Source organism: Trachemys scripta, chromosome 22 (genome assembly GCF_013100865.1).
Source record: "Trachemys scripta elegans isolate TJP31775 chromosome 22, CAS_Tse_1.0, whole genome shotgun sequence".
Lineage (NCBI taxonomy): Eukaryota > Metazoa > Chordata > Testudines > Emydidae > Trachemys > Trachemys scripta.
Genome location: NC_048319.1, coordinates 70,484 through 96,216, shown reverse-complemented (window position 1 = coordinate 96,216; position 25,733 = coordinate 70,484). Strand labels below are relative to the sequence as shown.

At 42.1% G+C, this 25,733-nt stretch overlaps 1 protein-coding gene and 1 long non-coding RNA gene across 8 annotated transcripts; one reads left to right on the top strand and one right to left on the bottom strand.

Annotated features, from left to right (window-relative positions):
* The first annotated feature begins 235 nt into the window (after window positions 1-235).
* Window positions 236-16,006, top strand: CIB3 (calcium and integrin binding family member 3). 3 transcript variants are annotated; one of them, XM_034755549.1, is made up of 7 exons: window positions 236-362; window positions 673-775; window positions 1,135-1,169; window positions 5,728-5,839; window positions 6,244-6,391; window positions 14,530-14,725; window positions 15,563-16,006. In XM_034755549.1, the coding sequence occupies exons 2-7, from the start codon at window positions 725-727 to the stop codon at window positions 15,582-15,584; spliced, it is 564 nt and encodes a 187-aa protein (XP_034611440.1). In that variant the 5' UTR covers window positions 236-362; window positions 673-724; the 3' UTR covers window positions 15,585-16,006. The 3 variants fall into 3 exon arrangements, with proteins under 3 accessions (XP_034611440.1, XP_034611439.1, XP_034611438.1); XM_034755548.1 differs by having other exon boundaries at window positions 660-775; XM_034755547.1 differs by lacking the exon at window positions 236-362 and having other exon boundaries at window positions 374-775.
* LOC117869056 lies at window positions 15,022-25,276 on the bottom strand. 5 transcript variants are annotated; one of them, XR_004643765.1, is made up of 4 exons: window positions 22,316-25,276; window positions 18,526-18,683; window positions 16,963-17,326; window positions 15,022-15,676 (listed from the first exon to the last, which is right to left on the bottom strand). It is a non-coding gene; the product is annotated as an uncharacterized LOC117869056 (long non-coding RNA). The 5 variants fall into 5 exon arrangements; XR_004643764.1 differs by having other exon boundaries at window positions 16,963-18,683; window positions 22,316-22,430; window positions 22,644-25,276; XR_004643766.1 differs by having other exon boundaries at window positions 16,963-18,683; window positions 22,316-22,430; window positions 24,502-25,276.
* Between the last annotated feature and the right edge of the window lie 457 nt (window positions 25,277-25,733).

Sequence of the window (25,733 nt, the reverse complement as noted above, 5' to 3'; positions counted from 1 at the left end):
AGCCTCTCAGGATAGAACAAGAAGCAATGGGCTTAAACTGCAGCAAGGGAGGTCTAGGTTGGACATTAGGAAAAAGTTCCTAACTGTCAGGGTGGTTAAACACTGGAATAAATTGCCTAGGGAGGTTGTGGAATCTCCATCTCTGGAGATATTTAAGAGTAGGTTAGATAAATGTCTATCAGGGATGGTCTAGACAGTATTTGGTCCTGCCATGTGGGCAGGGGACTGGACTCGATGACCTCTCGAGGTCCCTTCCAGTTCTAGAATCTATGAATCTATGAAAAACCATACTCACTGTGATTCTTTTTTAGAGTGAGTTGCTGAATGTTGAAGGAAGAAAGAGAGTTCCTAGCAGTCATTAGGTATGTGAATTTACTTGCTAGAAACATAAAACTAAAATCCACACAGTCCCCTATCTAGTTCAGAGACAAGGGATAGAAATTGTGTTAGTTGTTTGTTAAATGCTGTAATATGAGTCTCTGCAGAGCACACAGGAAGCAGGTGAATGATGCTGTATGAGAGTCTTATGTATTCAGACTAAAGATTTGATGAAATGCTCCTATTATGATTCTGAAATCCATGAAGCAGGGAAGGTGGTTACCTGATCCTCCGCTCTGTCTGAACCTCATTGTTGCAGCTTTTCATATCTCAATATTCAGCCTTCCTGTACAGGTAACTTAAGGGGAAAGAGCAATGGGACAAGAATCAGGATTCAGAAACAGAAATGGGCAATAAACAAACCATTTTCACTCCAGAGCAGCTGGATGCATATCAGGTAAGAACAAACAAAAGACAAATTAGACACAATGCAGGATAATGGCAGGTTGTTTTAAAGCAATCTCCAGCACTTAGTTATATGGCACTAAACAGGACTATCAAATGGTGTCCGAAGTCTTTAGAGTAAATGGTTTATGGCTGTTTAATACCCCTTTACCTTTTTTATGTGAGAAGAAACTGTCAAACATTACTCTATAATTGTAAACAGAAAGTTTATAAAGCTTGGGCCAGCTTCATCATTAATGTAAATCCAGTGAAGTCAGTATGTTTACAACAGGAAAGAGTTTGAGCCAGTGTGTGTTTAAAAAAAAAAAAAAAAATTCACCACCACATTTTATATCTTTCCATATTTTACAGGACTGCACATTCTTTACAAGGAAAGAAATTCTGAGGTGCGTCTATATTTTTTGTCTGTAAAACTATAAGGAGATTATAATAAAGTCAGGCCACTCATCTAGTGATCTTAGTAATCTTTTTAATATGTTTTAAGTAGGATTTAATACGGCGTCATTGTCATAGATAACCGCAGAGTGTATAAACACATGCAGAAAAATCATGTTCAATGTCTTTAGTTAAGACAAAAATCTATAATTCAATTAACATGCCAGCCACTTCCACCCAAAACACAATAACAAATTACATCTAAGTATTTCACTAAATACTCTGCCAGAGGGCCCCATGTCCCACTATCTTGTTTTATAACAAGTGATACACAGAATATTGCTACCCTTGGCATATGCCATCTACTTGATTAAATATTTTCCCAGTAGTTCTATTGTCTTTATAGTGTAACCTAAGAAATATTTTAGTGCCATGCAGATTTAGTTTTTTTAATGGTAACTATAATTTCTTAGATTTATAAAAATGTAATTAGAGCCTCTGTTTCATCTCTTTACAAACGCAGGATTGTTCTAGCTTTGAAATCATTCTGCTTTGACCCTGTAATATGCTCTTTTCCATGACTTTTGTTGGCTCATTTTGTCTATTAAAACAGAGCAAAAGCTAAAGTGAAAGCTTTTAATTTTGTCCTGACAATATAGTGCTGTCTCCAGAGCATCTATTGTTTTCTGTCACTTTTTACAGCTGCATTTATGATATTTTCCTGAGACTTTTTTGCAAGCCCCAAGTCCCATGAAACAAGATTAGGGATTAAATTATTTCACAAAAATGATTCCACAGTAATCATGCCAGCATCAAAGTAGCCTAAAAGCTTTTGCTGAGACAACATGATGTCACCCACTGGGACTTTATATGTGAAAGCTGTGGTGATATTTTGAAGCCTGGTGCCTCGTTGGAGCACAAGGCCTGGGTTAGCCTGAATCGCTCATTTCCAGAAATTTTAGGACCTCTTCCCAGTAAGTGGTACATATTGGCCAATTCGTTTGATCTTTAGTCACCTGGGCACAAGGGGGTGAGGAGGAAGGGCTTAGTGATTTTTGTAATACATTATATGCCTCATTGGCTGAGAGATCAAAAGTCTAATTGGCAACCTGAACCTGGTCTCCTCTCCTAGTGGTACCACAGTGTACTTTTGCAGGTGCTGGCACACAATAATAGTGTATTCTGCTGATGTGGTGGATAACCGTTTGCATGGGGAAATCAGCTTTTGGTTCTCATTTACCATGCAGCAAATTAATCAGCAGAAACACTTCCAGCACCTGCCCCTTTCTTAGGTTGTCACTGCACAACATCAGTGTGCCAATTCCTTTGGAAAGTAGAGTGCCCTTCTACAGCAGACTGTGATCTCCTATTGCTGCCCACCCTAGTCGCTGTTTATGAGTGCTGTGCAGCACAAAATGCAAATGAAGTGAACATCTGTAATAAATTAAACCTAAGCTGTTTGTGTCTTTGTGTATTGAATAGAGGCCAAGACCATAATTATATCATGAATAAGGCATTTATTATTGATAGGAAACCCTTTAGAAAATTCTGTCCCATTGTTTGATACCATTTTAATTGGTGACAACTGTGAATGGTCTCCTCAGTCTAGTGCAAGAATATAAGTAAACAGCACTGAGAAAAATGAACACTTTTTGAGGTCATTTTATAGATCTTCTCCCTTTCTTAGCTCTGAGTCCTAACAAAATCAGTGGGAGGTTTGGGTGGGCAACAAAAGGCAGGATGAAGTCCCACATTTGAAGGGTACAACAAGCCCATTTTTTTAAACCTTAAAGCTGAGAAAAAAGCAAGGGAAATTTTAGCAGGTATCTAAGGAAGCCTAAGAGATTAGGGTAGAGGACTCCTACCACTGGGTAGTCTAGATGGTCCTGGAGGTGTTCTCTATTCCTAGCACCTGTGGGTTTGCTTGTTTGTTTTTGCAGGGGGAAAAGGCCTGCTCATTTCAAAGGCAAGGTAGGCATAAAATATTTCCATTATTGCACCCCATTCTTAATTCTCCTGAGATCTTTTGAAGATCACTTATTTGCATCACAGTGGTCCCTTCTGGCCTTAAAAATCTATGAGTCATTATTACATCCAAAATGTTTAAAGTTGTGTGCCTTCATTTAGGCACCTAAATCCATATTTAAAACCACAATAAGAGGCCTTGACTTCAATGGGAGCTGGAATGAAATATTACAGAGAAGATTGTCTGTAGAATTAGTTTATAAAATGTGGTGCAGTACTTTACAGCTCTTTTCTAACCCAGCAGCTCTTCCCTCTCTCCTCTGCATCACCTTGTTCACTAGGAGGGGATCACTAAAAAGAGCTTCACTCAGAATTCATGGTCGCACAGAGCCATGAGCAGCATTTGCCCACATACATCCCAGTATGGATTATGCATGTGGATATGAGGCAGCTCTTTTGGCCATAAACTGGGGATACACTTGCCAAGTAAGGCAGCCTTCAAGCAGGGGTACTAATGCCTGGGTGGCTAACTGGGAAGCAGAGGTACATGGAAAAGGCTACTGGTGACTAATATCTTGAGGAGGACTTAAAAGACAAAAAGTGTGTGTGTGTGTGTGTGGGGGGGGGGGGGGGTTGTTATTTTTTCTTTTGTTTTTAGTAAAAAGAACTTGGCCATCTCTTGCCTTTATTAACTTCCTCTATCCAGGGAACAAGGACCTGCGGAGAACAAGGACTGTTCAAGAAACTAAAACACAGATTGAGGTGCCACTGCAGCACAGGGGAAAAAACTGTGCAGAACACCTACAAGCTTCCCTTTCCCTTAGAATCCATCTGAGAAAAGCAGAGTGAAAGCAGACTAGAGCCCAGAGATCTGACCCAGTTTTGTTCCTAGGTTTAGTCAGATAGAGTTGAACTGAGACAGGGTTTGGCTTAATTTGCCCTTCTATGACTCATGAAAATAGAAATCTTTTCAATCTGACAAGGCACTGAGCCTGTTATATTGCTGCAATGGGGGGCAAACCCCATTTCAAGCACAGGGACTTGACCAGGGGAATTGTATAGGGATGGGGCTGGAGGAATCCTTTCCTAGAGGCTTCAGAGCAGCAGGAGAGCCATTCTGCAGCTGTTACAGAGCCATCTAAAGATTGCAGTACTGTAGTTTCTATCCTAGTTAGATTCTCTCTCCAGGAAGGACAGTGCAGTAGCAGAGCCACCTCCTGCTCCCCCAGCTGGCACCCCACCAGAAGGAGGCTCCTAATCTGAAGGGGCTGTGTATCCTCTGAGGGGATTCCAGCCTCCTGGCCTGCCTTCCCCAGTCAGCTGAACTGCATCTGCACTGGAGGTCACACCAACTCTATAGGGTAGGAAGATCAGGATTTGCTGTATGTGAATGGCCATTCGATCATTTACTAAGGCTGGCAGATGAATTAGTTTAATAAGAGACACAAAGAGACCATGTTCCTAGTTTGCTGAGCTAAGTGTCCTCTTACCACATTGCATGGGACTCCTGAAGAAACAGCTGAAATTTCAATGTGTTGCAAATATGTTTGCAAATCAGTGTCTGGAATCCTAAACTGCTGGCAGGGCAGTTAGCTGCAACATCTGACAATTTTCAGTTCTTAGACGAGCAATGTGATTCCTGCCATTCTGGCCAATTTCTTTATCAGCCTCTAAAACATTCATGAGCCAGCTGCATGACAGGTGGCAGCCAACTTAGACTGTAAACTGTTTGGGGCAGAGTGTCTTTTTGTGCTGTTTGTACAGCACCTATCACAATTGTATCCTGGTCCATGACTGAGGCTCCTAGCTGCTATGGTAATACAAATAATAAATAATCAGGGAAGAGGCAAGGGGGTGGAGACAAAAGAGAGAACCTGGATCATAGAGTAAAAAGGACTAGCAGGCTAGAAAGATTAGGGGTTGGGGATTAAGATAGGCAGGCCATGGAAGATGCATGAGAGTGTGAGGGAGCACGCTCTGGTCTCTCAAGATGAAAGTCTACACTGAGTGTCAGCAAAGCGCTAAGATGCCTGTGGTGGATATTGGGGGGTGGGGGGATGAGGGGTGGACAATTGTAGGCTGCTGGCTTAGTAGTAATAATCCAGATAGTTAGAAATACTGTTTTATGTTATTTTATTTTCTCCAGTGTGGAATTTTAGCTGGATTAGTCTTAGAGCATTGAGAACTTTGAAGGCTGTTCCTCTCAGTAACACAATCATGTAAAAAATGGCTGCTGATAGAGCAATGTCAGACTAGCAGAAGTGAGGTGGAAGCATAACTGAGGCAGTAGTAAATTACTAAATAACGTTAGAAAACTGCTTCTGTCATTCTGTTTCCCATAGTACAGCTGCCTAGTTCTTGAACAGACCTTTTCACCCCCTTCTTTTTTATGTAACACTGAAAATAACTTTTCTGGTTAATATATAATATAGGAAGTATATTTCACACTATGTTTCTCCCTTCATCAAGCATACTACGTGACATTTAAATGTAACCACCCTGCTAAATGATGTGAAGTATAAAGAGCAATATTGAAAAGACAGACATTGTTATTAGAGCCATGAGTATACTGAGCCCTAAATGAGTCTTTCCTTCCCTTTCCAGACTGTTTTACAGATACCGAGACCTGGCCCCACAGCTGGTCCCACTCAGCTACATAGATAAACCAGATGTGAAGCTTCCCTATGAACTCATTGGCAGCATGGCAGAGCTGAAGGTACAGTCCAAGGAACACAGATGCTAGATGGGGAGCCACATTTCACTTTCCTCCTCTTCTGCTAAATAATTCATCCTGTACTAATTACCAGGAGGCTGAAAGATATCTGAATCCTGGCTCCCTAGTGAATAGCTCTCTAATTCCAACATCCTTCTGGAAGCTTCCAGTAGTTTTCTTTGAAAACATTTTGAAGCACCATGTAGAGTAGAGAAGGCTGAAGCTGGTCTCTGAGTCAGCCTCAGTACCTAAAAGAGTAGAAGAGCAAGAGGGTGTTTGTCTGCCACACCTGGGTTAAAATAAAGAGAGGGCAAAACTAGAGCTGGGCTACTACTGAGTCCGTCAAATGCCTTGACATAAATGATAGTAAAGACTGACCCGTTTTATCCTGCATCCCTGTTCCACAGGACAATCCATTCCGTCAACGGATAGCAGAAGTTTTCTCAGAGGATGGAGAGGGCAACATGACTTTAGATGACTTTTTGGACATGTTTTCAGTCCTGAGTGAAATGGCTCCCAGAGACCTCAAAGCTTATTATGCCTTTAAAATTTATGGTGAGTGAAACAGGCATAGATAGTAAAGTTTGGAGGTAATCCTGGTGCTGTATTTGACTCAAGGTTCCTTGATGCAAGAGCACTTAAGATATGCACTGCAAACTGCCATCTCAGTTGGGTCTGTGTATGTACTTTGGTACTTAGATGGCCCTCATCATCACAGCCAAGGGGGTCATCTCTCTTAGGGCATGTCTACATGTACAACTCTGAGAAGAGTGAAAACTTCAGTGAAGACGCTACCCGCACCAATGGGTGAGCATCTCATGTTGGTGTAAGTACTCTACCTCCCCAAGAGGCGGTAGCTATGTCAGCAGGAGAAGCCTTCCCATTGATGCAATGCTGTCTACAGCAGGGGGGTGAGTGGATGTTGGTACAACTATGTTGTTCAGGGATGTGGATTTTCCATATGGCTGAGTGACATAGTTATACTGACGTACGTTCCTAGTGTAGACCAAGCCTCAAACTTCTGTTGAGCTGCCCTCAGTTATTGATAAACTTAACATTAACAACTCACCGGGACCAGATGGCATTCACCCAAGAGTTCTGAAAGAACTCAAATGTGAAATTGCGGAACTATTAACTAGGGTTTGTAACCTGTCCTTTAAATTGGCTTCTGTACCCAACGACTGGAAGATAGCTAATGTAACGCCAATATTTTAAAAGGGCTCTAGAGGTGATCCCGGCAATTACAGACTGGTAAGTCTAACGTCAGTACCGGGCAAATTAGTCGAAACACATAAAAGAACATAAATTGTTGGGCAAAAGTCAACATGGTTTCTGTAAAGGGAAATCGTGTCTTACTAATCTATTAGAGTTCTTTGAAGGGGTCAACAAACATGTGGATAAGGGGGATCCAGTGGACATAGTGTACTTAGATTTCCAGAAAGCCTTTGACAAGGTCCCTCACTAAAGGCTCTTATGTAAATTAAGTTGTCATGGGATAAAAGAGAATCCTTTCATGGATTGAGAACTGATTAAAAGACAGGGAACAAAGGGTAGGAATTAATGGTAAATTCTCAGAATGGAGAGGGGTAACTAGTGGTGTTCCCCAAGGGTCAGTCCTAGGACCAATCCTATTCAACTTATTCATAATGATCTGGAGAAAGGGGTAAAAAGTGAGGTGGCAAAGTTTGCAGATGATACTAACCTGCTCAAGATTCATAGATTCTAGGACTGGAAGGGACCTCGAGAGGTTAAGATAGTTAAGACCAAAGCAGACTGTGAAGAACTTCAAAATGCACATTGGAAAAAATAACCCCAACTATACATACAATATGATGGGGGCTAATTTAGCTACAACAAATCAGGAAATAGATCTTGGAGTCATCGTGGATAGTTCTCTGAAGATGTCCACGCAGTCTGCAGAGGCGGTCAAAAAAGCAAACAGGATGTTAGGAATCATTAAAGAGGATAGAGAATAAGACGGAGAATATATTATTGCACTTATATAAATCGATGGTACGCCCACATCTTGAATACTGCGTACAGATGTGGTCTCCTCATCTCAAAAAAGATATACTGGGACTAGAAAAGGTTCAGAGAAGGGCAACTAAAATTATTAGGGGTTTGGAACGGGTCCCATATGAGGAGAGATTAAAGAGGCTAGGACTTTTCACCTTGGAAAAGAGGAGACTAAGGGGGGATATGATAGAGGTATATAAAATCATGAGTGATGTGGAGAAAGTAGATAAGGAAAAGTTATTTACTTATTCCAATAATACAAGAACTAGGGGTCACCAAATGAAATTAATAGGCAGCAGGTTTAAAACAAACAAAAGTTCTTCTTCACACAGTGCACAGGCAACTTGTGGAACTCCTTGCCTGAGGAGGTTGTGAAGGCTAGGACTATAACAGCGTTTAAAAGAGAACTGGATAAATTCATGGAGGTTAAATTCATTAATGGCTATTAGCTAGGATGGGTAAGGAATGATGTCCCTAGACTCTGTTTGTCAGAGGGTGGAGATGGATGGCAGGAGAGAGATCACTTGATCATTACTTGTTGGGTTCACTCTCCCTGGGGCACCTGGCATTGGCCACTGTCAGTAGACAGGATACTGGGCTAGATGGACCTTTGGTCTGATCCAGTATGGCCATTCTTATATTCTTATTGGAGGATTCATAACAGAACCTAAAGAATTTGCTGACGCCTGAAACTTTGAGAACTGACCATGGTGGTAATGCACAACCTCCATTTCAAGAAGTTTAATTAATGGAGATATCCCATTTCCTAGAACTGGAAGGGACCTTGAAAGGTCATTGAGTCCAGCCCCCTGCCTTCACTAGCAGGACCAAGTACTGATTTTGCCCCAGATCCCCCCTCAAGGATTGAACTCACAACCCTGGGTTTAGCAGGCCAATGCTCAAACCACTGAGCTATCCCCCCCCCCATTTGTTTGAATACACATTGTACTTATCCCATATAGGCCCTTTTGGAAACCTATACTAGTGTAGTTAAAATGTATTCCCTCCCCCAACCCCTGGTCTCTCCAGAGACACAGTTATAGCAATATAAAAGTGCTTATAGCAGCATAACTTGTTCCCGTAAAAGAAGGGGAACAGCCATAATGGTATAAGTCAGCTTTATACCAGTATAAGTCTGTCCATATTAGTTCAGTGCTGTAATTCCCCTGTGTGGCTGCTGCAGGCATGAACTAAAATGTTCCTAGTTCACGTTAACATAATCCTCTTCAAACAGGGCTACTAGGAAACTTATTGTTTGCGCCCACAATGTCCACACAGGGGAGTTACAGTGCAGGACTTTGTTGTGCACATCCCCATGGGCTGAACTGCGGGACAACGTACACATAACCTAAGGCTTTTTCTATTTAACGGTATAAGAGTGTCTGGAAACAGAAGACACACCCCAATTGAAAGAGTTATACTGGTAAATTGTAGCCCAAGCCTGAGAAGGACATGTAGGTTCTATAAATTCTTCCATCAGCAGCACCTCGCCTTAGCAGTTACAAGGTTTTCTTTTCTCTATGGACTGTGTGACATTACTTAGTAATCATGAGTGATCACCAGTAATCGTTCGTGACGAATAATCATGACCAAAATCAAGATTGATTTAAAAACAGAGGAAATGGAATTAAAAGAAGCAGTTTGTTTAACATATCAAGATTTACACTTCTCATAAGCTAAACTAGATATGGCCTTTTTAGCTTAGTTACAGAGAAACCTACATATTATGAAAACAATTCTGTCCTTTGACTACTCTGGTCAACCTGACATCAGTACTTGCTATCCAGTACCAACTACTTTGCTATGTCCAGGACTTCTGGGTCCCTGACTGGCTTAATTGGCATGTTCAGATATGCACTTCCTGGCCATCCATGCATCTCGTATGGTAGATTACTTTAACCCATCCATGTAAGAGTTCAATAACATTTAACAGTGGTGTCTTTGACCAGAAATCCCATTGAGGGGGTGGGGAGCTATGGAGGAGAGTGGAAGACATGACTCGTTTCCTACTTACCTCTGGGAGTTCCCATCCACCAGGAATGTCTCCAATGCTGGTATGTCAAAACCCCCAGGGATTTCTCTCTTTAGATTAAATATGAGGATCAACTTTTGATCTGTTCCATGGTTCCTTTCTATAGTAGCTGGCTCCCATTCTCCTGCTGCATATACTGAGTTTCCATCTCTGCTGGATGCAGATAGCTAGGTTGTGACTTTTAAATTTTTCTTACCATAAAACAAGTTGGCAGGTCCTACATCCTCTGGCACATACACATTTTTAATTAGTTTTGTCTTGCCATTTAATCCTTTCTTGTTAGATTCTCCTGGTATTTCTCCTTCCCCTTTTAAAATTTTCTTTAATTAAGCACTTGAGTGGCTCTGATCTGGTTTTACTGGGATTGGAGGGTGCAACTGATCAGAGTCTGACATCTGCTGGAGAATTCCTGGTGCTTCATCCAAAGCAGTTATTTAATCTCCAATCCTCATGATTAGAGGAAGCAGCATTTAAGAAAAAACTATTAGGCTGATTGGAAAAGTTCTGCCTGCCCCAGTTCCAATGGGGTCCTTTGAAAAGCCTTGCCTTATATCAGAGTTTCTCATAGGGGAATTTTAAGAACAGGAGTAGTTTAGTCTTTCTTGTAATATTGTTTTCAGTTGAATTTTCTTTCAATTTCAACAAAAGCCGAACAATCTATTATGCAATACAAACAGAACAGCAAGTTCAGTTTTTGCACTCTTAAGTGGAAGTGACTCAGCATGGGGGGCGGGAAGGAAATCAGACAGTTCCTTTAACTGTGCTTTATTATTCATTTAGTTCATTAATATTAGTTTGCTATTCTGATTATGCGGGGATTTTGTTAGGGGGTGAAGCTCAGGGACGGATTAACTTTTTGTGGGCCCGGCCCCAGACATATTTCTGGGCCTCCATGGGGCAAGGTGCAGGGGTGCAGGATGGTCAGTCTCCAGAGTGAAGGGAGGGCTGGGGGCAATGAGGCACAGTGTGGCGGGAGCAGTCCCGCTCTGCGCAGCCTAGCAGGAGGGCACTGTTTACAAACCTGCGGCTGCCAAATGCACACTGGCCTGCCCAGCCCTGTGCTGCCAGCATGCCCCTTCCCCTTCAGGGCGGGCCCGCACCACACCGTCTCCCTGCCCAGTGTCCCACTCTTATGCCCAGCGCCCCCTCGCTCAGAGACCTCCACCACAGATCTCTATGCCCAGCCCCCACCCCTCCCAGAGACCTCCCCCGCTGGCCTCTCACCACAACTGCACAGCACCCTGCACACCACACCGCTCACCCAGCGTCCCGTACCCATAGACCTCCCCACTGCCCACCACCTTCCTCACAGTCCCACCATCACAGCACCCCATATTCCTGCGGGGATTCTGCACCAAAAAAATAAAAAATCTGTGCATAATATTTTAAAATTCTGCAAATTTTATGTCAAATAAATGTGGAGGCTCCAACATGGCAGTGGGGAGCACAGGCCACTGGTTGCGTGGAGGTGGGAGATTACCCTGCAGACTCCCCCCCCATCCCCCCAGGGACTCAGCAGTGAGGCTGTACCCGACCCTGACACAGTGCAAGGGCCAGGCCTGCCCCAGAAACACCCTGGGGCCCTGCCCCCGTGTCAGGCGCACCAGGTGTGGGGTGAGCAGGCTCAGCCCAGAAGCAGGATCCAAGTCCAGAGGGCCTTAGTGTGGGGGGATCCAGGTGGGGGTAAAAGAGTTCTCTGTGGGGCAATCTAGGTGCAGATGGCTTAGTGGGAGATCTGGATGCACAGAAGCTCATTGTGGAGTTCCAGGTGCAGGAGCAATGGGATTCTGCAGGGGTCCAGGTGAAGGTGTTCGGGGCTCAGCGGGGATGGGAGTGTCTAGGTGCAGGGGAGGTGGGGCTCATTTGGGTGGGGGTCCAGGTACAGGTGGTTGAGGGCTCAATGGGGAGGGTGTCTGGGGGGGGCTCATCGGGATGGTACAGATGTAGGGGAGGTGGGGCTTGTCAGGGTGAGGGTTCGATGGGCCTGCTTAACAGGGGAACCCAGCTTCTGCCAAAGGGATGCTGCATGCTGGGCCCCTACTTCCCCCATCCCATGCCCCTTCCCCACTGCCCCTTCTTCTCCCCACCCCCTTCATCCCCACTTCCTCTTCTCTTCCCCATCCTATGCCCCTTCCCCACCGTTCCATCGCCTCCCCAGGCTTGGGGGGCAGGGAAGAACCACCCCCCAAGCACAAGCTGGCAGAGCGGATCGGGGCCAGGTTGCTCCACTTCCTGCTGCCCGGTGATTGCAGGGTGGGCCCAACCCCGCACTCACGGAGCGGTGGGAAGTGGAGTGACCCGGCCCCAGCCTGCTACACTCTGAGGCTCGCGGGGGAAGGGGGAGACCATCCCCCCAGCACTCACCAGCAGCATGGTTAGGAGCCAGTGGAGTGGAGCAGGCTGGGGCAGGGGCGCTCCACTTCCCACCGCCCAGTGAGTGCAGGGCGGGCCCGACCCCTGCTGCAGTCCCCAGGGACGTGTAGCTCAGGTGAGGGAGCTTGAGGGGGAGAAGGGGTGGAGGGGGGGCCAGGCCTGGGGCAGAGCAGGGGTGGGAAGAGGCAGGGCAAGGGTGGAAGCAGCTTTCCTGGCTGGCTCAGCCGGCCGGGGGATCAGGCTGGCTGGGGCCCCTTCTGACTCTGGGCCTCCTTCTGACTCTGGGCCTGGCACCACGGTAAACTCTGTACTGGTGAAACTATTTAGGATCTATATGATTGAGTATGCAGAGTTTGTGGATGGGTGTCTGTCACAGGGTAACTCATACACATAAGAACATAAGAAAGGCCGTACCGGGTCAGACCAAAGGTCCATCTAGCCCAGTATCCTGTCTACCGACAGTGGCCAATGCCAGGTGCCCCAGAGGGAGTGAACCTAACAGGCAGTGATCAAGTGATCTCTCTCCTGCCATCCATCTCCATCCTCTGACAGACAGAGGCTAGGGACACCATTCCTTACCCGTCCTGGCTAATAGCCATTAATGGACTTAACCACCATGAATTTATCCAGTTCTCTTTTAAACGCTGTTATAGTCCTAGCCTTCACAACCTTCTCAGGTAAGGAGTTCCACAAGTTGACTGTGCGCTGTGTGAAGAAGAACTTCCTTTTATTTGTTTTAAATCTGCTGCCTATTAATTTCATTTGATGAGCCCTAGTTCTTGTATTATGTGAATAAGTAAATAAATTTGTTAGTCTCTAAGGTGCCACAAGTACTCCTGTTCTTCTTTTTCCTTATCCACTTTCTCCACATCACTCATGATTTTATATACCTCTATCATATCCCCCCTTAGTCTCCTCTTTTCCAAGCTGAAGAGTCCTAGCCTCTTTAATCTCTCCTCATATGGGACCCGTTCCAAACCCCTAATCATTTTAGTTGCCCCTTTTCTGAACCTTTTCTAGTGCCAGTATATCTTTTTTGAGATGAGGAGACCACATCTATACGCAGTATTCGAGATGAGGGCATACCATTGATTTATATAAGGGCAATAATATATTCTCAGTCTTATTCTCTATCCCCTTTTTAATGATTCCTAACATCCTGTTTGCTTTTTTGACCGCCTCTGCACACTGCGTGGACATTTTCAGAGAACTATCCACGATGACTCCAAGATCTTTTTCCTGACTTGTTGTAGCTAAATTAGCCCCCATCATATTATATGTATAGTTGGGGTTATTTTTTCCCAATGTGCATTACTTTACATTTATCCACATTAAATTTCATTTGCCATTTTGTTGCCCAATCACTTAGTTTTGTGAGATCTTTTTGAAGTTCTTCACAGTCTGCTTTGGACTTAACTATCTTTAGCAGTTTAGTATCATCTGCAGTATCACTGGCAGCTCCTGCTGGGTGTTTTGGGAATTAGCTCTGTCCCAGCGGGTGCACCCTCGGTTGGTGGTAGCTCCCACCCTTGCCTCTCCCTGCAGGCCCATTACGGCTTCTTTCTCTCACCATCTGCTTCGTGCCACAGTCCTCTGGCTGTGTCACCATCTGTTTTCCCCACCCCGCTTCTTCTGTCCAACAAGAGCCCAGCCACTCCTCACAGTGGCTTGGCGGTCCACAGCCAGGCCGCTCCTTCAGTGGCTGGGTGGGGCGAGAAAGGAGGCTGTAAGTCCTGACCGCCCATCAAGAGCCCCCTGTAGCAGACTTACTGGCGCTGGTCTGTAGCTTCCTTTTATATGGGCCGGCTGAGCCCTGACTGGCTGGTCCAGCCACCGTCCTAATTATCTACAGAAATCACCCTAATAGGCTGTTTCCCCTGCAGCCACTCCTTTGGCTGCCTGCCCCTCAGCCTCCCTAGGCTGGTTTTAACCCTCTCAGGGCCGGTGCGGGGCAGGTGCCCCATTACAGTGCCTTTTAAGTAATTTTATAAATGCAAATTAAAAATTGCGAGTGTACAATTCTAAAATTCTATTTGGGAGTCCCATTATTCAGAAAAAAGAACAGGAGTACTTGTGGCACCTTAGAGACTAACAAATTTATTAGAGCATAAGCTTTCGTGGACTACAGCCCACTTCTTCGGATCCATTATTCAGAGGTATTGGGATTTGGTAATGAGTCACACACACAGCTTTTCACTGTGGGGCTGGCTGAGAGACATGTAGAGGACAGCTCTTGTAATTTTGAATTTATTAATTCTGTTTCCTTTGACAGATTTTAACAATGATGATTACATATGCAAATCAGACTTGGAGAAAACTGTTAACAAACTGACCCGAAATGAACTTACCCCAGAGGAGGTTTGTCTTGTATGTGATAAGGTGATTGATGAAGCTGATCAAGACAATGATGGCAGACTCTCTGTGGAAGATTTTCAGCACATGATAGTACGAGCTCCTGATTTCCTCAGGTAACAGCAGCCTTGTTATACATAGGGAAATCCTCCTTACTTTCTATCAGAGGCCCTTTACAAGCACATGGTTTACAAGCACTTGCAAATTAAAAACTTCCCTGTCTGACAGTCAGTGCCACTATTCCCAACCTTAACCATTGAAAAAACATGAGTCAACCCCCATCTCCCCAAATTAACAAGGTTAAAAAATGCTTTGGGTTTTTATTTCTTTTGTTTATTGAACTGCAGACCATGTTTTACAACTTTTCTCCACACCCAGGAGTGCTAGAAACTTGCTTGAAAATTTTATTTTATATATATATATAGAGAGAGAGAGAGAGGAGATTCTCACATAATCTCATGACTCCAGGAGATGGGATTTACAAAATACTGAGAGACTCATGATAGATTTGGAAGAGTTGGCAACACTGCAACGGAAACAGTCTTTTAAAATTAAAGAAATTTTAATTATATCATAAGATTCTTCAAACTTCAGCATTTTAAATTCTTATCCCCAAACCAGAAAATAAAATAAAGTGTGCCCAAGTTAAGGATGACTGGATCTCTGTCACACACTATACTGAATTACCGTTCATAAATACTACTATTCAGCATACACTCAATTATACTTTTCTCTCCAGACTCAGTTTCTGATTTCTGTCTTATCCTATGAAGTGTTTCAGTTACACAAAAATACGAGGTACCAAAAAATGTGTCTATGAAACAATCATCAACTTGCAACACAGTCCTAGCATTTGGCTTTCAGCTGTTAGTTTATTCAGCCTTAGTGAAGTGTTTTTAGATCTACAGATGAAAAGCCACACATAACTGATTTTTTTTTTTTTTGGTAAATAGTACATTTCACATTCGAATCTGAATCTGGTGAAAGAGAGAGAGAGAGATGAGAGCTGCATCTTGAGTCTGCAATGTCATTATCATCTGCTTTCAGAATTACTTTGCTTGGGGTTACTGTTCATATGAAAGAGAGAAATAAAGAGGACCAAATAAGGATTTTCAGACACTGAAGAGCAAGTTGGAAAAGTCTTGTTTTGTCTCGTTTAAATCTTTAGAAGATACAAAGGGAAATCCTGATGAACTGTAATTTAGCAGAAGTGGTTTTTTTGCCAATAAAATATTTTTTAAAAAGTCTTGTTTTGATTTACAGCCTGAGCAGATCTGATCTGTAATGCGGTAATGGAGTATACATGTAGCACAACATGCTGTCATTTTCAGAATAAACTATTTTTTGTAGTTCAGAGAGAGCCAGGCCCTAAAAAGAACTTACAAAAAATATACAGCTCTACCCTGATATAACGTGGTCCTCCAGAGCCAAAAAATCTTACTGCGCTACAGGTGAGACCGCGTTATAGCGAACTTGCTTTGGCCTCCCTGCTCCTTGTCCCCTGACCGCCACAGCCAGTGAGTGCGGGGAGGTTGGGGAAAGGCCCCCCCCTGTACTCACCTGTGGCGGGAAGCAGAGCGCTGCAGCCCCAGCCCTCTCCGCTTTCCTTGCCCCAGCCGTGTCGCTGGGAGAAGGTGTGTGTGTGTGTGTGTGTGTGTGTGTGTGTAAGGTCCCACCAGCTCCCAACCGTGGTGCTCCGCTTCCCACCGCAGGTGAGTATGGGGGGGCGTCCTTTCCCCAACACATCGGCGAGAGGCGGAGCGCCGCGGCTGGGAGCTGATGCGCTGATCCGCCGGAGTGCTGCTTTACTGCGTTGTATGAGAACCCGTGTTATATTGGGTCACGTTATATCGGGGTAGAGGTGTATAGCTTTCCAGCAATGTGTTAGGCAAATAGAGTATCCTGCCTGGTACACTACTATCAAGTCTTTATCTGACTACTTCACTTTAAAAGCCATCTTTTAGCTTTTTCTAGTGCTAGAGAAATCCTCCAAGATTAAGTGGAATTGCTCCACAGATGCCGCTAAAGGTTAACGCTTTAAGATGTTACAAAATATATATATAAATATATATTTGGATACGAATTTGCATCTTTTATTGTATCTAAAGGTAAATTCAATCTTAATCCATGATCCTCCTTTAATATCCTAGTGTATTCTTCCTAATCCATTATAGATTGTTCTGTTGTTTTACAGATTGTTTTCCATTAGTTTAGATGTTTTCTCCATTGATAGCTCAATTCAGATTGTTCTATCAATAGTTTGTTTTGTTTGCATGTTGTAAATACAAAAAGCTTTAAACGAGAACTTGAAATTTGATAGATTTAATATCTGTAATTAGACTATCTTACTTACTAGATCTATTTGACTCAGACTTCATTTCTTCTGTAACTGGAGCATAAAGTCCATTCAAACTGCAGCTAGGACGATCAGTTTGTATTGAAGAAGGTTCTTTGTCACTAATGTTGAAGGATCATTTGGGTGCCACTGTCCTGGGTGGGAGTGGGGGAGCTTCCTGATCTGCTGGAAGATTAAGTTGCATTGTTGTTCTGTTTCCTGGAATAGTTTGCTGTGCTAGCGTGGACCCTGAAATGCAGCCGCTGGTTTCAGTCAGATTCTCAGGGAGCAAGGCCACTAAGAGATTTGCACAACTCATATAATTATTTAAAATAACTCTGTGAGAAAACAGTTCTTCATAATCAGTATTTTAATTACTCTCCTGAAAAGAAAAAAAATAGACAACAGTGAGTAAGGCTATGAACAGGACCCTATGTGACCTGCAGGATGTCAAGGAACCTGAGCCTGGAATCTGCGGTGTTCTAGTGCAGCAGACTGAAAATTTGGTCTTTGTTTCAGATATATGTAAAATTGGATTTTTTTTTTTTTTTTTTTTTACAGAATTATATGTGAAAATGAATAATTCAATTGGAACAACGTTCTTGTGTTATTTAATTTGGTATTAAATTTCATTAATTTAAAAATGCAAGGATGGTAAATTTTTGATGTGCTGCAAAATTTTGTATTGAAAATGCTTAATTGCTTTGCAGAAGTTGTCAGGAGTGAAGCTGGGGGTTTGGGGAGCTGGTTAGGGGACAGCTGGGGAATTATGGAAGGTTGTTTAGGGCTGTGGGATAAGCATGTTTGCTGCATGTTTCTGTTAAAGTGGCCAATTAAATATTTTTTAAAATTGACAAATTATAATTGTTAGGTTTTGATAAACATTGTTGAGATGAATGGGGCAGTTCACATCCTCCTTACAGCTACTGGTTCAGCCTGTCTGCAGACTCAGGCAGACATCACTGCATTTATTACAATTGCTTCCCATTTTTTTTTTAATTAAAAAAAAGTGATTCTGGAGCATAATTCCATGGCAAATTCCATTGCTACAGCATCACTGAATACTGGGGACCCTGAATATAAATAATGGCTCAAGTTAACATTAGAAAATGAAAGCAGGGATGCAGCCCGGAATGCTGAGCACCACATATTAGCTCATTTTCTCATTAATAAAACAACTTTAAAAGCCTGTCTGAGGGATCAAGGGAGGGGAATTCCTAGTCCTGCATCTCTTTTCAAACTCTATTTCTGTATCCAGCCTTTGCTACTGCAGGTCTGCGGTTTCTCAGCACTCAACTGCCCTCCTGTGTGTCACTTAAGTGGAGCAGCGTCCGGAGAGGTTGACTCAGAATAAAGTTATCTAGGATTTTAATAAGCATCAACCACACATTAGTAGCACCACCTGTATCACCCAGCCAGCGGCACTGTATGATTACTGAAAGCTGCAACAATATCATTTCTTCCTTATGTTCATAGACCCAGGAGCAGTTTATATTGTTTCTGCATAATAAGTAAAATACAGTTACAGTACTCGACTCTAGGGCAAAAACAAAAGATGATGCACATTCCTACTTGATTTACCTATCCACATGGTTGGATTAACAGTTAATTGTAAGGTCTGATAGAATTATGTTTACGAAAGTTCACCAAGTCTTCCAATGTCTTATATTTTGTAATCTTTCCTGAAATAATGAACCATCCATTATGTAACTCCTCAGTCAGGAAGCATGGACAGGGCACTAGAAGAAAATGGATAAAGATACTATCATCACTGAATAGAGTTTTTGATTCAGTACATTACAGACCAGGAGAACAGATTTCACTTTATTAAAGAACTTTTCATTGTAATTGTGGTCCCATTTTCCCCATAAAAAGTCCCGATTTTTGCAGCTGAACCCCCTGGCTAGTCTGCACTACATTGGGTTTGTGAAGTTAATTGCCTGTTTTGAGTTCTATACAAGTTGGAAAAAAATTTTTAACAGGCTGTTACTCTACAGTGTCTGTTATGCAAATTATTAATCTACTTCTTAAACATAAAAAATGTCCTCAAATGATTTTGTTGTGCTGTCAATAGCTCTTAAAGTCATTGTCTTGTCTGTGTAATTTTTAAAAGGTAACCAGCAGAGGAAAAATTGTGCTTGGGCCTTTTACTGTTTTATGGTGATTTGTAAAATATTTAGAGGAACAAATATCTAAGTACCTATTTCCCAGTCTCTAGGGCCATACAACAATTATTGAAAACAGAAGCCATACAAAGCAGGACTGAAGAAGGATGGTCTTGTGGTTAAGGTGCTAGACTGAGACTCATGGGATCTGCTTCCATTCCTGGCTCTACCATAGATTTCCTGGGTTGTCTTGGGCAAACTTCTCCATTCCTGTACCTCAGTTCCTCATTTGTAAAATGGGGATAATACTTCCCCAGCTCACTCTAGTGATGTGAAGATAAGTCCATTAATACTTATGAAGTGTTCATACAACAGAGATGACAGAGAGATATGGAAAGTTTTTTTCTGTTAGATTTTTTTACCTCCAGAACATCACATGTTGTCTGTAACGTTTTTAACCAGAGGACTCTTGATAAATTAAACTCCTGTTCCAGTTCTTTTTTCAGCCTCAGTTGAAGGGGTGAGAGTGACTGAAGCGTCAGCTTTTCCCCTCTCCCCCAAGCATATATCAAGTTTGAATTAAATTGGTGTTCAAAACAGTGACTAAAAATCCCTCTCCTACTCAACTGTTATATTTTCATACTCTTGTGCTATTATATTTGCATTGGTTCCTCCCAGTTGCATATAGACTCTTCCAGCAGAACAGGGAAGAAGAGACCTGATATTTCTAATGTTAACAAAATTTAAAAAAAGGAAAAAAAAGTTGAAATTTAAATAAAACCTTTCAGATCTGCTTTATATGTCACAAAGAAAGGAGGGTCCCAAATATAGGATTTCCCTTTGCAGGTCACTGTAAACATTTTTCTAAAACAACCAAAATATTTAAATATGAAAAATAGTAGCTGAGTAGACAGTAAAAATTGTATTTAAAAAAAAACATTTGTTATGCTAAATCAACAGGTTTTTAGGCTCAGACAAAAAAGAATTAGAATCCTATTCTATTCAGGTTCTTATATCACACCCACCACTACGATATCTGAATGCCTGAAAGACAGCCTGTAAATCTGCTCCTGGGCCTCTTCTCCCTCCAGCAGCTAAGGTGCTGGTCTGTTAGAAGCAGAAATCATATTTATTAAAACGGACTGTGTAGTCAGAATGACAACAACCTCACAGCTAGTGAGAGAGACACTGGCAACAAGTTGGATGGAGAATATCTGCAAGATGCCATCAGAGACAACAGGTCCTTACAGCTTAAGACATGCTGAAAAGGTTACTGCGAGGCACTGCAAAAGCAATATATGACAAAATATTCCTGGGGATCCAGACTTTCGCTAATCAGTCTCAGCTATCTGGAATTATTTCAATAGAATGTTGGCTTCTTATTTTTATGAGGGACTATGACCAATATGACTTTCACTAACTCATATGAGGAAACATCCCAGAGGTTTATCCTGCAATAAATCCTCAGCAGCCCTGTAATGAAATATTAAAAGATTGGAACATGTTTCAGCTTGACCATTTTAAATTACTCAGACTGAAAAAGGAGACAGGACTTGCATTAGTTCTTTGTCTGACATGTTTTGAATGCTTATGAAGCATTTCAAGGTTTCATTCACAGAGGTGGTTGAATTAGGAATGAGTTTTGTAAGCACCAAACTTTTGAATTTGGTTCAAATTTGCAGTTTGAGTTTTGACTTCACAATAGTTCTCTAAAGTAATATAAGTTTGTTACATCTGATTCCTTATAAGAGTGAGCTATCACTATATCCTGAGTCAGTGCACATTACTGTCCTGTGACTCTCCAGGTATCTTCTTGGTTTTCACTAGTCAGTTAAATTAGTTATTTCAGTATTGAGTTGAGAACTTTCTGTACAACAAAGGGCAAAGACAGCAGACAGAACTCAGATTGCCAGGATTTCATCTGCTTAGCAGCTGTTGATTACCATGGTGTAATATAGATATTGAAATGGATTACCTGATGGACAATGATCATGGGGATGTGTTTAATAGTGTGAGACTTACAGCCATGTTAATACAGGGTCAGACTGTGACCCAGCCTTGTATAGCCATGCTAGGGAGTAAGTAGTAGTAAGACCTCTCTCTCACAAGTTTTCATACACCTCCTCTTCCCCCAGTTCTCCTGTATGATATTAGTGTTCCCACATCATGGCATGGACCCTGGTGTCTGGTGCTCCCTGGAAGCAAGTGGGCATGGAGAGAGGCAAAAGAGTGAGTAAATACTTGGCTTTGCCCTTCCCAACACATGCACCAGTGCAGGAAGGGAAGTAAGTTTGACTACATAAGAGCTGCAATAAGGTGCTGCATCCAAGCTTCTCCAGAATAGTCCAGGAGTGCACAACCTCTTACACAGGAATTGAGTCTAAAAGCTCAATCTAGTCCATTCTGCCACCAATTCCATGGCTGCTCATGAGCACTGAGGAGACTAGGGAATTAATTTTTCCCCAATACATCTGATCTCTAATATATGGGTATCCCAGGTTTCCTATAGCTCTTCTGGTTTACATTGAGGTACTACTAAATCCCTGAATCAGAAGAACATTTTAGCATATGCTCCGGGGCTGGCAGGCTGCAGCTGCGCCGCCCAGCCCAGCCTGCCGGAGCAGCTCTGGCCAGGCCAGAGACATCCTCTCTTGGCCCGCCCCAGCTAAGGTGGGAAGGGGAGAGTGTGGGGGCCCCAGGCTAGGGGTGGGGTCATGTGGGAGGTGGTCACAGGGGTTACTCCCCTGACCCCTAGCTTCTCCCCCCCCCCCCCCGAAAAAAAAAAATTCCCCACCAGTTTCTGTCACGGACCATCAGGGTAAACCTCTGGCAGGCTGAGACACTTTGTTTACTTAGGTTTACCTCTATGCCTGCAGACGCTCAAGGTAAACAAACCGTCTCGGCCTGCCAGCGGCTTATCCTGATGGCCCGGGAACCAGTTTGCCGACCCCTGAATGATAGGGTCGGCTTATGAACGTGTCATAAAATATTTCCATTTTTACTTATCCATCGGGGGGGGGGGGGGCTTATAAATGAACCGTCTTATGATTGAGTATATACGGGATTCCTTTTTAACCTCCCAACATTTAAAACAGACCAAAGCAAGCAATCATTATTAATTTGAATAATTAGTTAAAAATCTTCATGGCAGTCTTGTTCAAACAAACTTGGTCCAATTTTTAACAACTGAGAAGCAGGTTTCATAATAGGAATGTTGATTATTCTCCTACTATTGTATTGAAATATCATAGTTCAACAATTCTCACTTTCTGGGGATGACTCCGAGGAACCATGAGGGCACACCATGGTGTACAAACCAATCTGTCTGAGTTTCCATAAGCCATCTTAAGGTATAGGATGACTCCAGCACCTGCTTTCTTCCTGGCAGGAAAAAAAAAATCTTGTTAATCAAAACAGAAAACTCAGATTTTAAGAGCTATTTAAATGTTGCTCTGCTCAGCCTTGCAATACCTAACTGACTTAGGAGCCCAAGTCTCATTTTAAAAAGTGACACAGGCTTCGGGACTTGCACATTGTAACACTGAGCAGAACAGCACCCAAATAATTGTAAAAATCTAGACCTATATTCCTTACCTGGTTCTACAATGGGTCTGTATTAGAGCTGAATAGGTGTCGGTAATTCTGAGATATGCAGCTGCTTGCTGGGGAATTTAAATATATTTTAAAATATTTTCCCCTGTGCACTTCATATGGTAGCAAGAAATAGATGGTGTTGAGAGAGTCTGCTATTTGGTGGAGATAAGTCATTGAATATTAATTAGTAAATATAATTTAAAGTAGGATTAGTATGCTTCTTCTGTGTGTAAAAGACACCCACGTGGGCTTTGTGTAACTGGAGATTAAAAGCAAAAATGTCCATTCATCTTTTGTATGAAAGGTAAAAATTGAGGCACCTGACTGTTCTTGACTATGCTAAAAACAATGTATATGCAGTATAATATTAGCCAAAATGACAGTATAAGAGCTGCCTACTGAATCCAGATAAAGCATGCTTCTCACCTCAAACCAAGGTTTAAGTATGTGCAGAGGGAAAAAAATTGGTTTACTGCAGGTTTTGCTTCTTCAACCAAGAATGTGAGGAAAGGGGACTCTAATTCTTGGTATATGAATAAAATAAATTACTTTTTATGTGTTGTTAGAATGTCCAAAGTCTCACACGTAAACTTGCAAAAAATTAAGGTTCAGTTCTTCGTTTTATCCAAGAGATGCCCTGGATTTCCTACACAGGTCAGTCCTGGGGTGGTAGCAAAGATCATATTCTTTTAACAACATTAGATTTTACAAAAAAAATTTTTGCCTTTGCTCTTCCATTTTCTACCAGATCATGCTGCATTACATACTCCAATACTTATAATTGGAACTAAGAATGGTGTTTGAATGCCTTGGGTGTGTGTACAGATGCAAGGGAGTGGACATTTGTACAATAAGTGTGTGTGGGTGAAAACTAAACTAATCTAACAGTTTTCTAAATTTTGAAACTAAATCTTTCAAAGGATATTTATATGCCCTGTAAAAATAAATACTTGGAAATCCAGTAAGAGGCCCATTAAGATGGTTAGTGCTCAAATATACGACAGAGGTACCAAGTTTTAAGTGTTTCATGTACTTACGCATTGGCAAACAGTTTTGTATTTGTTATTTGACAAATGTTTACTTAAGTTTTACATGAACAGGTTGAAACCCTTTTAAAAATATTAATATTGGTTTAATTAAATTGATTTGGCAATTACATTTCTCAAGGCCAAGCAAAGAACATACAGATCTGTCCTTAGGTCCTGATCCAAAGCCCACTGAAGACAGGAATGTTTCACAAAATTATTTATTTTTAATTTTATTCATGGTTTTAATTGCATCCATCCAACTTTCTTAGCATAACTATAACAAGAATATAAAACCATTTACAACTCTTACTACTTAAATAATTAACTCCTCCTTCCCCCTCACCCATTAAAAAAAAAAAATCAGCATTAAAATCACACGCCACCACAGTTCTGGTTAAACCTTTTCTATCACATCCCCTCCTCAAAAGGGGAAGAGCAGAGCAGCTTCATAGAATCTGGTAACAAGACACCAACAGGGCAGCAAGTTCCAGGGTCAAGGACCTCTCACTAAAAATGGCCAGTTAGCTGCCCCCTTTCTTTTAAACTAGGGAAACATCAACTTGAATGTTTCAGTAATTCTTAAGTGCCAAGGCACCACAAAGGTGGTCTCTCTCTCTCAGATAGTTGTTTGCAGGTGCAAATCATGTAGCAGCCATTGTATTCAGGCACAAATTATTTCTACAAATGAAAAGCCTTAGCTGGGCCCCAACCCCTAAGTGTCAAACAAATACTGATCTCAGAAAAAGATTGTTAAACTGCAGCATTTGAATTTACTATGAGAATTCGCACATCATAGCACATTCATAATGTAAAACATCAAGGTACCTTACTTCAAATGCTGCAGTATTGTTAATCTACACATTCTGCCTCTTTCCAGCCATGTTTTAGCTTTCAGATCAGTGTTGACATGTCTCAGATGGGTAAGGCCTTACATCAAAGTTTCCTTGGTGAAATATTTGTTTAAGAATTCCAGGAAGTAGATTTCTGAATACTAATGGAAGTAAATTTGAATAAAAAGTAATTGTGCTGCTTGTTTTGTATCCCAGTAAACAAACCAGAATACAATAAGGTAATCTCAAAGTTATAAAGTCCAGTAGACAAAAGACATGGTATGTTTTATTATATCAACAAATAAAGACATGAAATACAAGCTTTGGAGGGGCCAAAGATAGATGGAGTACCTTATTCAGGTGCTGGTTTACATTAACCGAACATCCACCAATTAAATATTAACTCAAGTGACTTTGGGCTGAAGTTATTTCATGGTCAAGGCATTAATGAGGTTGATTATAACTGTTGACAATTGATTGTATAGCCTTTCTGAAAGAGACAATTAAAAGGTCTTTCTAACTAATATGGGAAAGCACACAATGCTTCTCACCTTCAAATGCTCCTGCTGAATCAGAATATTTAATTCAGGACACTGAGCAGCATGAGGACTCATGACATAAAGGAACATAATTAATTGAGGTTCAGCGAATCAGACTTCACTATTAGCAGGTTCTATTTTACTTGCAGGTGTTACAAAAGCTCACCATGAGTGCTAGAGAGAGAAGGTGGGTGAGGTATTATCTTTTATTGACTAACTTCTGTTGGAGAGAGAGACAAGCTTTCGAGCCACACACAGCTGTTCTTCAAGTCTGGGAAAGGTACTCCAAGTGTCACAGCTAAATGCAAGGTAGAACCGATTGTTTAGCATAAGTAGTTAGCACAAAAGTGCTTGAATGGTCTCTCGGAATGTGCTGTGTTATGTTAAACAATCTGTTCCACTTGGCATTTATGTGATACTTGAGGTATCTTTCCCAGAGCTCAAGAAGAGCTCCGTGTGGCTTGAAAACTTGTCCTTATCACCAAACCAGAAGTTGGTCCAATAAAAGATAGGACTTCTCCCACCTTGCTTCTCTAATATCCTGGGACTGACACAGCTACAACTACACCATTCACCGTGAGTGCTGACAGTTAAGTACAGCTGACATGGATACACAGCAGACATGTATCTAATTCAGCAGCCAGTGGAGTGGTCCCTCTGTATTAGAGTTAATTGGACATTTCCTCACAGCTT

What these genes read in the sequence shown, in the direction of transcription:
- CIB3 (XM_034755549.1), top strand. Translation starts at nt 725, where the DNA reads ATGGGCAATAAACAAACCATTTTCACTCCAGAGCAGCTGGATGCATAT. An exon ending in ACAAGGAAAGAAATTCTGAG is followed by an intron (nt 1,170 to 5,727) that starts GTGCGTCTATAT and finishes TTCCCTTTCCAG; the next exon opens with ACTGTTTTACAGATACCGAG. An exon ending in CGAGCTCCTGATTTCCTCAG is followed by an intron (nt 14,726 to 15,562) that starts GTAACAGCAGCC and finishes TTTGGTAAATAG; the next exon opens with TACATTTCACATTCGAATCT.